General features: G+C 34.4%; 1 protein-coding gene and 1 long non-coding RNA gene across 2 annotated transcripts in view; both read right to left on the bottom strand.

The window, feature by feature from the left end:
* Positions 1 to 6,149, bottom strand: part of LOC138706707 (neuroligin-4, X-linked-like) — a 638,906-nt gene extending 632,757 nt beyond the window's left edge. The window contains exon 1 of the mRNA XM_069836308.1: positions 5,129 to 6,149. Within this exon, the coding sequence (XP_069692409.1) occupies positions 5,129 to 5,603 (475 nt within the window). The 5' untranslated portion in view covers positions 5,604 to 6,149. The remainder of the gene's footprint in view (positions 1 to 5,128) is intronic.
* A 75-nt stretch (positions 6,150 to 6,224) lies between these two features.
* Positions 6,225 to 13,736, bottom strand: part of LOC138706708 (uncharacterized) — a 1,118,142-nt gene continuing 1,110,630 nt past the window's right edge. The window contains exon 6 of the long non-coding RNA XR_011334063.1: positions 6,225 to 6,754. This is a non-coding gene — a long non-coding RNA (uncharacterized lncRNA). The remainder of the gene's footprint in view (positions 6,755 to 13,736) is intronic.

Below are 13,736 nucleotides of genomic sequence, written 5' to 3'. Positions count from 1 at the left end.
CGTTACACGTACTAAACATTAGTTTGTAGCCTTGTACTGTATAAAATTATATTTAAGTGCTTGACGTAAGGAAAATGAAAATCCGTTAAAAAGTCAGACAGTTGCTTCACTTTCCCTTCGGGTGTCCGCCTCCCTCCATAGGTGTTATGCACGTTGCAGGTTACACAGTGACTCGGCGCACGTTCACATTTCCGCCATGCCTGATTTAAGGGAAAATCAAGAAATCCCTAGAAATAATGAATTTAGGATAAATTATCCTCATATCCTCACATGTTACTCAAATTCCCTAGAAATAGGGATAAATCCCTGGGGTTGGCAACACTGGGCTCTCGTGTTCCTAAACAAATACAAAAATACAAGTCGAATACAAACAAAGCAGAAAAGTACTCAAATATTTTAACGTATTTGAGTTTCATTTTTAATTATGAAACAACTGAATTCCTGTATCTATCGATTTAAACCTTGAAGAGGACTCGAATAAAAATTTCCAATGGATCGCAAGTGAAGTGTATTGCTGTTAGAGATCAGTCTACTCCTCCCAAGTGGAATGAAACAACAGCTGTAATAAACACAATGGAAATTGAAATTCGAGTGCACAGAAAAATTTCGGGGTGAAAGAACAATGCACTGACAAGCCATGCATTCAGTTTAATTTCAATATCCTTATTTATACCGAGTGTTTCAGAATTGAACCGAAGAAATTCAAAGGCTTGTAAAGGAGTCCTAAGTAGAGGAAGCGCAAAGAAAGCTTGCCCATTTGACTGATGCATAGAGAACGATATTCGGTCCTCGTGCCGCTAATGCTCGTTACAGGGCTGCTATGAATTACCTAATGCTGATTACAGGGCGCATTCGAAAGCGCGGTCTTGAACTGTTCGTATCGTGGAGTGTATTGTCCATTTCCTGCGTTTTATCCCCGATATCAGTAGTTTTATGTAATTCAAAGTGTGTTTGTTAAATAACAGAGTTCTGTATAACATTCTATGTACTTAACAATGCCCCTGTTTCGCTCAATAGTCCCGTCGCTCTAATTTCCGGCAGCCAATCACGTTCCAGGTCGGCTACATTTAAACGTGTGCGTCTTGTGATTCGCTGATGAAGATATAAAGCATTTCCTAAGGCTGGATAAGTACTTAATATATAATCGCCCGCCATTTTGGCTCTTTCGTTGGCGTTCGCAGAAAGCACACGAGGACGTTATTTGCCGCTCAATTATTTGCTGAATTACAGTGCGTTTGATTTATTATCATAGAAGCTACGACATGATAATGTTTAACGCTGTGGCAAATAGATCCCTCGTCTGGTAGCTCGGCAACGAAAGAACAAAAATGGCGAACGATACTACTTTATAGAGCCTTGACTTCCTAAGACGTAAGCAACAAGGAGGAGTCACGCCGGGAATAACAGCGTCGCGACTATAATTTAGGAAGTGCTAATAAAACATTACACAGTCAAACTAGGGAATTATTTATGACGTTTATAAATTTATGAAAAACGAAACAGGCTACGCTCGTAACATAAGGAGTATATACAGATTAAAATAAATAGACCATAGTACCCTAGTTATCGGAACATTTTAATAAAATCACATGGTATTAGTGTTTTATTACAACGTCAAATATCAATTATTACACGATTACATATTTCTTATAGCAGCTTTGTCACTTCATTCAGTGATTTTATGTGTAAAAAATTCGTGATTCTGTATTTTCAACAATTATTACATATTTCTTATAACATCTTTGTCATTTCATTCAGTGATTTTATGTGTTAAAAAAATCGTGCTTCTGTATTTTCAACAATTATTACACATTTCTTATAACATCTTTGTCATTTCATTCAGTGATTTTATGTGTACAAAATTCGTGCTTCTGTATTTTCAACAATTATTACATATTTCTTATAACACCTCTGTAATTTCATTCAGTGATTTTATGTGCAAAAAAAATCGTGCTTCTGTATTTTCAACAATTATTACATATTTCTTATAACATCTCTGTAATTTCATTCAGTGACTTTATGTGTAAAAAAAATTCGTGCTTCTGTATTTTCAACAATTATTACATATTTCTTATAACATCTTTGTCATTTCATTCAGTGATTTTATGTGTAAAAAATTCGTGCTCTGTATTTTCAACAATTATTACATATTTCTTATAACATCTCCGTAATTTCATTCAGTGATTTTATGTGCAAAAAAAATTCGTGCTTCTGTATTTTCAACAATGTTATGTTACTAGTTACTCAGCAACAAGGTTTACGTTACGTTACACGCCAGCAGACGACTGAGAACTGCCAATCGAATCGAAGCGAGGTCGAGTCCACCCGAACGTTTCCGAAAGTTCGCGCAGCTTACCGTGGCAAGCTCTTCTTGCGTCACCTCTAAGTATTTTGAGATATGTGACAAGGCGTCTGTGAGTTCATAATTTAACGTAGTTATATGGGAACTAGTGGCTTGTGCAGCAAATGCTGCAAACTAAGTTCATTAGACGTACAAATAAACATTTTTCAGATTTATTTTCAACGAAGAATACCAGACATTTTGAAAGTTTTTTCCTTCCATAATAATGAAACATACTCCCGCTGAATGACTTTTTTATGCCAAATACTTTTTCTTGAACCTATCCACCTTCAGTTTTAGTTTCAACGCGAAAACGCAAGCAGCAATGTCAGGACAATCAGTGGGTTTGTTCATGTGGGAGTAAATCAATAGCTATTTCAGGTCATTGTGGATTGTAAGCGAAAGTTAGAAAAAATATCAGGTTTACTATGCTTTCGAACAATATAGACATAGCATATTGGTATTGCTGCTGCATGTAGAGCTTGAAATGTAGAGGGTAAAATCATTTTATCCTGCTAAGAGTGCTTGCTGAAATGATCAGGAGATTACAAAATTTTGTAGACCTCTTATTTTATAAGTAAGTAATACCTTTTGCTCTTTCCTTAGGAACTGTAATTTTTGCGCTCTCTCGAGCCAATACTGAAGAGAATGACGCATATAAATATCTACACCACACCGCCATTAATTAGGCTTATATGAAAAAGACCCAACCCCACTTGATTAATAACTATAAAAATATTTGAATTTTAATAACAATATTGTTATCCTACGAAAGTTTTGTAGTTATATATACTGTATAGCCGCCACTCAGTAAATTATAGAAATGAAGATCTAATTTTATATATTCTCTACATCTACTTATATAACACCAAAACGTTTCACTTTCATATCATTAATATAGCATTAATATGTATAATTATTGAAAAATAGTCACATCACGCCATTAACTACAATAATATTTCATTTCTAATGGTAATAATGTCATCAAACCACCTCAAGTTTTGTAGTTTTTAATATCCAATACACAGCTGTATCCAGAAAATTACACACCACAGAATCGAACCTGTAAATTATTTTTAGTAAGTTAAGTTTTTAATAATCAATTTAATTTGAGCTCTATATATGTCAGCATTCTTGCAGATCATGGCCTTCGTGAAATATTGTTTACTGTAGTGTGTGTTTTGTTTTATTCTGAAATGCAACACGGCCGACTTGATGCTCGCCTCGCTTCTCCTGAATGCAATTAGCTAGTTCTCAAAACTGACGCCAGATGGATTTTAAAAAATGGGAAAATTATGTAGGAAAATTGACATTTCACTGAAAACTACTATTTTTCCGAAAAACTTTGGGTTCCAACGAGGAAAGAGTAATGGAACGGAGAAAAATTTTCTCCGGCGCCGGGATTTGAACCCGGGTTTTCAGCTCTACGTGCTAACGCTTTATCCACTAAGCCACATCGGATTCTACCCCGGCGTCGGACAGAATCGTCTCAGTTTTAAGTTCCAACTCTTGGGTTATCTCTAGTGGCCCGCCCTCTGCACTACGTCGGATCCCGGCCAACTAGTCACTCATTACGAGTGCACCTCAGCACATGTGTGGACTTCGGTCCTGCGTTCATAGACATCTATGACGTAGTGCAGAGGGCGGCCACTAGAGGAAACCCAAGAGTTCGAACTTAAAACTGAGACGATTCTGTCCGACGCCGGGGTAGAATCCGGTGTGGCTTAGTGGATAAAGTGTCAGCACGTAGAGCTGAAAACCCGGGTTCAAATCCCGGCGCCGGAGAGAATTTTTCTCCGTTCCATTACTCTTTCATCGTATGATGACGCAGAATATCTGCATGGAAATATCATATGTACTTCGGTACATTAAAATATATTTGGGTTCCTAGCTTGAAAACGAGGGGCCATTTATTAAAATCCGTTCAGCCGTTTTCCCTCAATTTCCATTACCAGTTCAAATTATATACAGGGTGTATCTAAATTGGTGTCAAATATTTCGGGGACATGTTCCTAACACCAAAACATTACAAAATGTTCATATGAACATTGGTCTCAAAATAATTTACTTCAGAGTTACAAGACAAAATGTAATGTTACAAAAATCGCTCGAAGTGGCTTCCTTCTGCTTCGATGTGTCCCCTAAACCTGCGTTACATGCTCTGGTGTACTCTGTTGAAAATTTCTGGAGTGTTTCGTATTTCGTGAAATCCAGTTTGGATACCTTCTCAGAATATCAACATTAAGTACAGGAGTCGCATAAACCAGGGACTTTAAATGTCCCCAGACGAAGAAATCCATTGGATTCAAATCAGGATATCGAGCGGGCCATGGAATGAATCCCCTTCGACCAATACATCTTTGGGGAAATCGATCATTAAAAAAATTACGAACTATCAGTCTGAAATGAGCTGGAGCAGCTTCGTGTTAAAACACATTCGTTGGATGACGTCCAGAAGCACATCATCAATTAAATGATGCAAATCATTTCGTTCTGGTCACTCACAGAATACATTTTCTTCAGATTTCTTTGCTCTACAAAATACAAACAAACAAAAAACCATCAAACAATCAGCGGTCAATGAAGGGACAAATCCTTTAATAACTCCCTGACGAATGGTTTTCAGACCCATGTTCTTATTAATTTTTTAATTGTTTCGATGTTAGGAACACGTCCCCGGAATATTTGACACCAATTTAGATACACCCTGTATATATATATATATATATATATATATATATATATATATATATTTAACCATGCAGAAATAACGAACAAGGTACTCACCACTTCCCGGCACGTAGAGGTTGAGGAACAGGCAGTCCTCGCTCTGGTTGACGAGTAGAGGAATGAGCTTCTTGAGGTGGTGGTACCTGCCCTTGGGCATGGATAGGAGGGCAGCGGTTCGGTTCGAGATGTCCGGGTACCGCTGGGGACACACAGCACCGAAAGTGTCCGCAAGTCGAGTCCCCGACCAGACGAGGGGCGGTGCAGGAGGACGATATCTCAGATCCCCGACAGGTGGGGCGGCGAACGGCACACCCCTGAACGCTTCCACGGGCTCCAGGTGTCTGGAGTTCAGTTCTAGAATGATACCTCGTATAGCGCCTGTCTTTGTCTCCACGATCCTCGAACTGTATCGAGGACCCGCAAGGGTGACTCTCGCTAGAAACGTTACCACAATCAGCAACAATACCGGGAAATTTCCGCCGCCTCCTTCTGCAGTAGGAAGTGCACTGGAGAAGCATCGCGATGACCGCATGGTCCGTCTATAAGGCGTGTTGGCCGTAGCACTCCCCCCCTGTTGAGTGTGCACACCGTCATGCAGCGACCACTGTTCTACCCTAGACACCACTACAGCGGGGGCACGCCTCCCGTCATCTCACTCCCCGCCGCGCGCCCGGGTAACTCTTCAGGCGAACTCGCATCTTACACAGCATTAAAAACTCACTACACGGCCACCCGCGTCACCGGACTTCACACTGAACACAAAGCAACTGCCTGGATTGCAATATCCGACATCACAACGCCACCCGATCGTTTCGTTTCCTAGGCAACTGTCGTTTCACTTCCTACAAAAATAATGAAGCCAAACACTAAACCGTACCACGACATCCAACATAACAATGTCACCCGATTATTTCGCACGTAACTGTTCTTCCACGTTCTAAAAAAAAAATAATGAAACGCAACACGACTAAATTGACTGTAATACGATAATCTATATCGCAACGTCACTCAAAGTATTTTCTATGATACCGTTGTTTCACTTCGTACAAAAATAAGAACACAGAACACAAAGAAATTGTCAGGAATACGATTTCCGACGTCACAAATCAAATTGTCTTGGCATGAGACTTATGATAATGGTTGACACAAAAACAGTTGATGGATGAATTGCGCAGAATTCGCTCTAAAGGATTGTGTTTCGTTTTGTTTGCTTTAGCGAGGCAACGTTTCTTGCGATTAATATAATTCTCTCCATGGCAACACGAAAACCGACCACGCAAATCAAAGGAATTGTAGTCATATACTACATTATATCATGTCTCAGAAACAGAATGCCTTCCTCTCGTGCGAGAGGTTTCCAGCCATGAATATATCTTCCTTCCTAGCAACTCACGCAAATGCTTCCAATCCTCTATGTCGTAAAAAAGGTGCAGGAAGATGGTTGTCTTTATATGAAAAGTCAGCTTTGCGAAATAAGAGCGTTTTCTAGGTAATTCCAGCTCGAGGTTCTCTCCTTCCCTTTCTCGTAATAACTGTGTTATCGCAAAGGATATTACTGGATTCGGACCTCTCCTGTATCTTCGTAACGAACGCTTCCTTCCTTTTTTGAATATATTACGCTCACTTCTGCTTTTCTGATTGCACTCTTCTTACCGGTCTCCATGGCTGTTCAGTGTGTGTAACCTGAAAAAAAGAAGATAAATTGCTGTTTTATTTTTTATGTATTTATGTTTGTTTTATGTGGCTCAATATAAGCCGTGGGAGGTACAAAAATTTATTGCGGATTTCTACAGATTATGGAGATTAGTATAAGAAATTGTGGAAGGATTCGCATTTTCTCAAAACGGGAGATTGATTTTAGCAATCTCCCAGATTGTGTTCGCGAGAAACATTTTCAAGCTGTTTTCTATCGAGTACAGAAGCACACGCGTTTATTATACAGATTTGTGCACATAATATTGTGATCACTTTTAGCTGCAATAAATACCATTAACCATTATATTAATATTAGTGGCTTGTGCAGCAAATGGTGCCAACTAAGTTTATTAGACGTTCAAATTAAAATTTTTCAGATTTATTGTCAATGAAGAATACCAGACATTTTGAAAGTTATTTGCTTCCATAATAATGAAACATACCCCCTCTGAATGTTTTTTTAATGGCAAATACTTTTTCTTGAACCTATCCACCTTCAGTTTTTGAGTTTCAACGCGAAAACGCAAGTGACAATGTCAGAACGATCAGTGGGTTTTCATGTGGAAGTAAAGCAATAGCTATTTGAGATCATTATGGATTGTAGGTGAAAGTTAAAAAAAGCTATGCTTTCGAACAATAGACATAGCATCTTGGTATAGCTGCTGCATGTAGTGCTTGAAATGTAGATGGTAAAATTATTTTATCCTGCTAAGAGATCTTGCTGAAATGATCTGGAGACTACAAAATTTTGTAGGCCTCTTATTTTATCAGTAAATAATACCTTTTGGTCTTTCCTTAGGAACTGTAATTTTTGCGCTCTCTCGAGACAATACTGAAGAAAATGACGCATATAAATATCTACACTACACCGCCATTAAGTATATGAAAAAGACCCAACCCCACTTGATTAATAACTATAAAAATATTTGATTTCTAATAACAATATTATTATCTTACATGAGTTTTGTATATATATTATACAATAGCCGCCACTCAGTAAATTATAGAAATGAAAATCTAATTTAGGATATTCTCTACAGCTACTACTTATATAACCCAAAACGTTTCACTTTCATATCAGCAATATAGCATTAATATGTATAATTGTTAATGAAAAATAGTCACATCATGGCATTACTTATAAAAATATTTAATTTCTAATGGAAAATAATGTCATCAAACCACTTCAAGTTTCGCAGATTTTAATATCTAATACACAGCTGTACTCAGAAAATTACACACCGGAGAATCAGATTATTTTTAGTAAGTCTTGAAGTTTTTAATAACCAATTGAATTTGAACTCTAAATATGTCCGCAATCTTGCAATGCGTAATAGCCTATCGTTTATTGTAGTGTGTGTTTTGTTTTATTCTGAAATGCAATTAGTTCTCAAAACTGACGAAAGATGGCTTTTGGAAAATAGGAAAATTATGTAGGAAAACTAACGCTTCACTGAAAGTTACTATTTTTATGAAAATCCTTGGATTTCAAGCTTCAAAATGACGGATCATTCATTAAAATCCGTTCAGTCGTTTTCCCGTAATTTGAATTACCATTTCAAATTATATATGTAAATACCATTACAGATAGGCTACAAATAAACAGTTACATTAATAAACAGATAGCCTATGTAATTTAAGAAATACTATTAGAAAGAGAGAAAAATACACAGTTTAAGGGGATACTCCACTAAAAATGACAACTTTCTTCCCAAGCATATTTTTTTCCACCAAATTTTGAGAGCATATTTACTATGTAAAGACTTAGAAAATCCAAATTTTGAACTCTGAAGTGTCTTTGGCTTATGATTTTTTTATATTTTCTATTTTTTAGAAATATTTTCAACCCCAGTTTTTAGTAGATTTCAATTTTTTAAGCTTCCTTTGTTGATTACATTAAAAAACTAAAAATAATGCCCATGGCTTGTCAGTATATCTTTTCATTAATAATCTTCTTCTTATGTAATCGTAAAAACGTTGTAACTAATTCAACAGTTCATAGCATAAAATACAGTTAAAAAAATGACTTTCATACTCCATCGGCAAGTCTATCGTGCTATCAAAAAGGAGTGCGTTATATGGCAGTAAAAATTTTAATAGCCTCCCTATCGATATAAAAAATGAAACTCAAAACATAAGATTATTTAGGGCCAAATTAAAGAAGTACCTAATTTCTCACGCCTATTCTGTAGGTGAATTCATGACATTCAATAACGCTTCATGAAATTGATACTAAAACTTTGTGTTGTACTAGTAGACTATATTGTAAACCTCTTCTGCATGTATTTCAACTAGACTGTGACTATAAATTAAGACTTTATAATAGTATTAAGTTTTTTTGACTTGTTCCATATTCTAGCTGTGAGGCAATGTATGAATACCATGGAATGTTAATAAATACAATACGATACAATACAACAGAATACAATACAATACAAGATATAGGGAAACATTTATATGCGTTCATTATATGAAATATCTCATTTATTCAAATTAATTTTTTTTTTAATGTTGAATATGTTATTTTACCCTATAGGCTAATTCATGAAAAAAATAACGAAAATGAACTAAGAGCATTTCTTACAAAACAGATGCAAAGAAACATGTAGCTATCTCATAAATACTTGCAGTAAACATTTCACCCAGATTGATTAATATTTGGCATAAAAAAGTTGGTGTTGAATGAAGAAAAATAATCTTAAGAAAAAATGGACTTGAAAGTAAAATGAATATTCATATAACACATACCTATTAAAATTCCCCTCTGCTACATTCATCTAGTAACTTCAGGGTACCAACTTTACAAAAAAGTTAGAAAATTTGTGATAAAAAATTTGTAAAAAGAATTGTTCGAAAAAAATAATTTGTACAGCTCTTTAAATGTCACGCTACTTCACAGCCTTAATTAAAAAATCAAATTATTTGTAATCAAAATTAAAACACATCCATTTGTGGTATGGAAATATACATTCTAAAAACGTGAAATAGGCAATATTTTTTTTTTGAATTTTTAATGATTTTCAATGGAGTTTTCCGTTAAGGTTACACCGAAGTGAAAATAGAAATTTTAAAATATTGGACCTAGAGTTTTCATTCCTTTTTGGCTCATAAATAGTACACATACAAATTTTCAGCTGAATTGGTAAATATTTGTGTATATATATATATATATATATATATATATATATATATATATAAGTGTTTTATAAAAATAATTTTAAATTTTAACTGTTTTTCATCTCCTCGTATAACAATTATTATTTTAAACTAAAATTTTACTGTTATGTTCAACATAATGTCTTGCATAATATTTGGCATAGAGATTTTAAGTTTGGCATTAGTTCTGTATAAAAAATTGTTTACTTTATTATAGCTCAAATAAGGAAAAGAAATTGTCACGACTGTGAAATATATATTTTTATTTTAATCCACGTGAAATCTTGAGATATCCATACGAATTTAGGATATTCCCTATTATTATTATTATTATTATTATTATTATTATTATTATTATTATTATTATTATTATTATAAATTATTGTCAGTATTAATTATTTGTATTAATTATTGGTATTATTAAGTGCATTTTTAATTAACAAGTTTATTATTGTCATTACTGAGTGTAATTAGTTACCACTGCCACCAGGTATATACCCATTGCAGTGTGAATAAATACATACAACTTTCATACCTTATAGTTTGAGGGATACGTGGAAAAAAAGTCATGCAGGTAGCTCTAAATTTGTGGATGGAGATAGGTTTTGACTATGGCAAAAGTAAAAAAATTAAAAACTGAGAAAAATTACTATAAATTAAGCAGCATAAATTGGACATGATGCGAAAAATGACTTTTATTTTTACCTAAATTTTTGAAACATTATAGTTTATAATCTATCTGATATTGTCACAGCTGTTTTAAATACTTTAACATGGTTCTGCTTTCTTCTGGTTGTACTTGGTTTTATAAAAACAAGTGAAATAACCTGTCTGAAATGGGAGAATTTGCATCTATTTTACAATACCAAGACCACATAACTTACTAAATTTTGAATCTACTTCCTAAAATAGCTGTGTAAAATTTTCAGTACCCTACGATAAGTAGTTGCTATGATAAATAAGTTTAACGAATCGAAAATTTAAGTTACACAAATGGTGGACTAAAGACACAAACTTCCAGCTAATAGAGATCAGTGGCTGCTTGCATTTAAATTATTAAACATTACTGCCTTCATTGTCACCATCTGTAACATCAGTATCTTTATAACAACCCATTGATATATGAGTACTCTGAAAATGTATACACAACCGCACGTCATCTGTCAAATAGTTTTCGATGCGTCATTGTTTCACTACTCTCTTCAAATGTTTATTCAGTGTCAATATTTTGCCTAGTAATAATGATTGTTTATTTCCCAACAGTTTATCTTGCATCGTGTTTGTTTGTAACGTCTAGTGGTTGCATTTTGTCATACTGTTTCATGTTGAAAATTGCGCGTTACATGGAAGTAAATCGTTACCAAACATCATTGAAGGTTTCGTGACATCCAAAATAATTTTTAAATAATTTTTCGCCCATTTGATGTCATAATGTTACTTGTATCATTTTCTGCTTCCAACATGATGGTAACTGTTTTCACATAATGTGTAGCAAGTAAACTTTTACTCCTTTCCAGACTTCAGGTCTTCAGACAATATAAAAAAATGAAATGTTGAAATAATTATACCTAATTTTTAGACTTACTTTCTTTTACCTATATCTGTACATATACTCTTATAACTATATTCATACATATATCTATACAGGACTTACATCCTTTTACCTTACACCGTTTCCTATAAATGACTTCTACCCTTTTACATATATCTATAGATGAAAGAGTAATGGAACGGAGAAAAATTCTCTCCAGCGCCGGGATTTGAACCCGGGTTTTCAGCCGATGCTTTATCCACTAAGCCACACCAGATACCCACCTCGGCGCCGGACAGAATTGTCTCAGAATAAGCTCCAACTCTTGGGTTCCCTCTAGTGGCCGCCCTCTACATTACGTCATAGATGTCTATGAACGTAGGACTGAAGTCCACACATGTGCTGAGATGCACTCGTTATGAGTGACTAGTTGGCCGGGATCCGACGGAATAAGCGCCGTCTTAAATCATGAAGTGATTTACGCATATCATATACATTATTTTAATGTACTGAAGTACATATGATATTTCCATACAGATATTCTGCGTCATCATACGATGAAAGAGTAATGGAACGGAGAGAATTTTTCTCCGTTCCATTACTCTTTCATCGTATGATGACGCAGAATATTTGCATGGAAATATCATGTACTTCGGTACATTAAAATAATATATATCATAATATATATCTATAGGACTTATACCATTTTACATATATCTATAAATAAACACATAGTATTAATACCTTTTATCCATATCTATACCTATACCCATATGTCTAAATTTTTAGTGTTATATAATTTTATATTTATATAAAGAAAACCAAAATAATGGCTTTCGAGGAAAAAGACCACTTAAGATCTAAATTTATTGTTATTAACTAGCCGTACCCGTGCGCTCCGCTGCACCCGTTAGAAATAAGTATAAAGTAATTACATAATTAAAATAGGACATTTGATCCAGGGAACATTCGTGTTTGATATAAGGATAAATCGTTTATTATGTTACTTAATTTAAATTGTATTTGCATAATTAAAAAAAATCATTTTGATCCAGAGATCACTCATTTGGTCATAAAAATTATTTTAGGAAATACAGGAAACGAATGTACAGAATAGCCTATCAAGTTTTCTGTGCATAAGAAGCTATTTTAATCTTACCTGTCCTGGATTCACTGAGAAGTTACTGTAATAACATTATAGCATTATGTCCATCTAGAGAAACTACACTTTCCAATGCTGAATTAATAATTAATTATACAAATCAGTTAATTTAGCTTCCGATATTACTTCATACAAACACAGAAACATTCTCTGTAGGCTATCTTTCATAGCTTTCGATTGTTGCTATCCAAGGCCCCTTATAGACGAAGTCATTTGTTTTCTAATTCATTACACGGCATTAGATGGCATATTTTAATTTTAAAACTCATTTATCTCATTAAATATCAGTCATATCAAACTTTTTCAGGGAATAAAACTTATCTGAAATTATTTTTAAAGATACTTTTGTTATGTAACAGTTAACACAAAAATCAATAATAAGCGAGATATTTCGATTTATTTAATTCAGGTCCCCTTATAACCCCCCTTTTAAATAATGTATTTTGAATGCCATATAGCCTAAAATCTAAGTTACAATGAACTTAATTTATATTCCAATTTTCATCGAAATCTGTTCAGCCATTATCGCGTGAAAAGGTAACAAACATACAGACAGACAGACAAAAATTTCAAAAAAGCGATTTTCGGTTTCAGGGTGATTAATTATATATATGTTAGGACCAATTATTTTTGGAAAATCGAAAATTACCAGAAAAATTTCGGCTACAGATTCATTATTAGTATAGATAGCAACAGAAATAAACAAGTAAATGCTTTCAATTAGGCCTGTTTCAGTTACTGTCTCTCTTACGTAAATTTCACAGATGTAGACACCAAATTAGCCATATTTCAATCTTTTTTTAAGTACAATAAAGTCGACATTATTGAAACAAATCTGCCCGGAGAAAATTTTGAAATTCTGTTAAGTATTGGCAATTCCGACTTTATTATACGACTTAGAAAAGTGGTCCTTAACCTTGGAACAACTTAGAAGCATGGAAGCTGCAGAGACGAACCTGTTGAGACATACATTTAGCTTTTCTTTTTACTGACATATTTCGTATTTTATCGCTGATTACTTATTTGAAAGCATATGGACACATTTCGGCACTTATCGTGATTGCAAAAATCTACAATCTCTAATAATGACGTATAGAGTTATTTAAAGACATTAAATTACA

Source organism: Periplaneta americana, chromosome 9, assembly GCF_040183065.1.
Source record: "Periplaneta americana isolate PAMFEO1 chromosome 9, P.americana_PAMFEO1_priV1, whole genome shotgun sequence".
In the NCBI taxonomy this organism is placed as follows: Eukaryota; Metazoa; Arthropoda; class Insecta; order Blattodea; family Blattidae; genus Periplaneta; species Periplaneta americana.
Note: the sequence above shows the minus strand (reverse complement) of the source record. Positions and strands in the feature narration are given on the sequence as shown.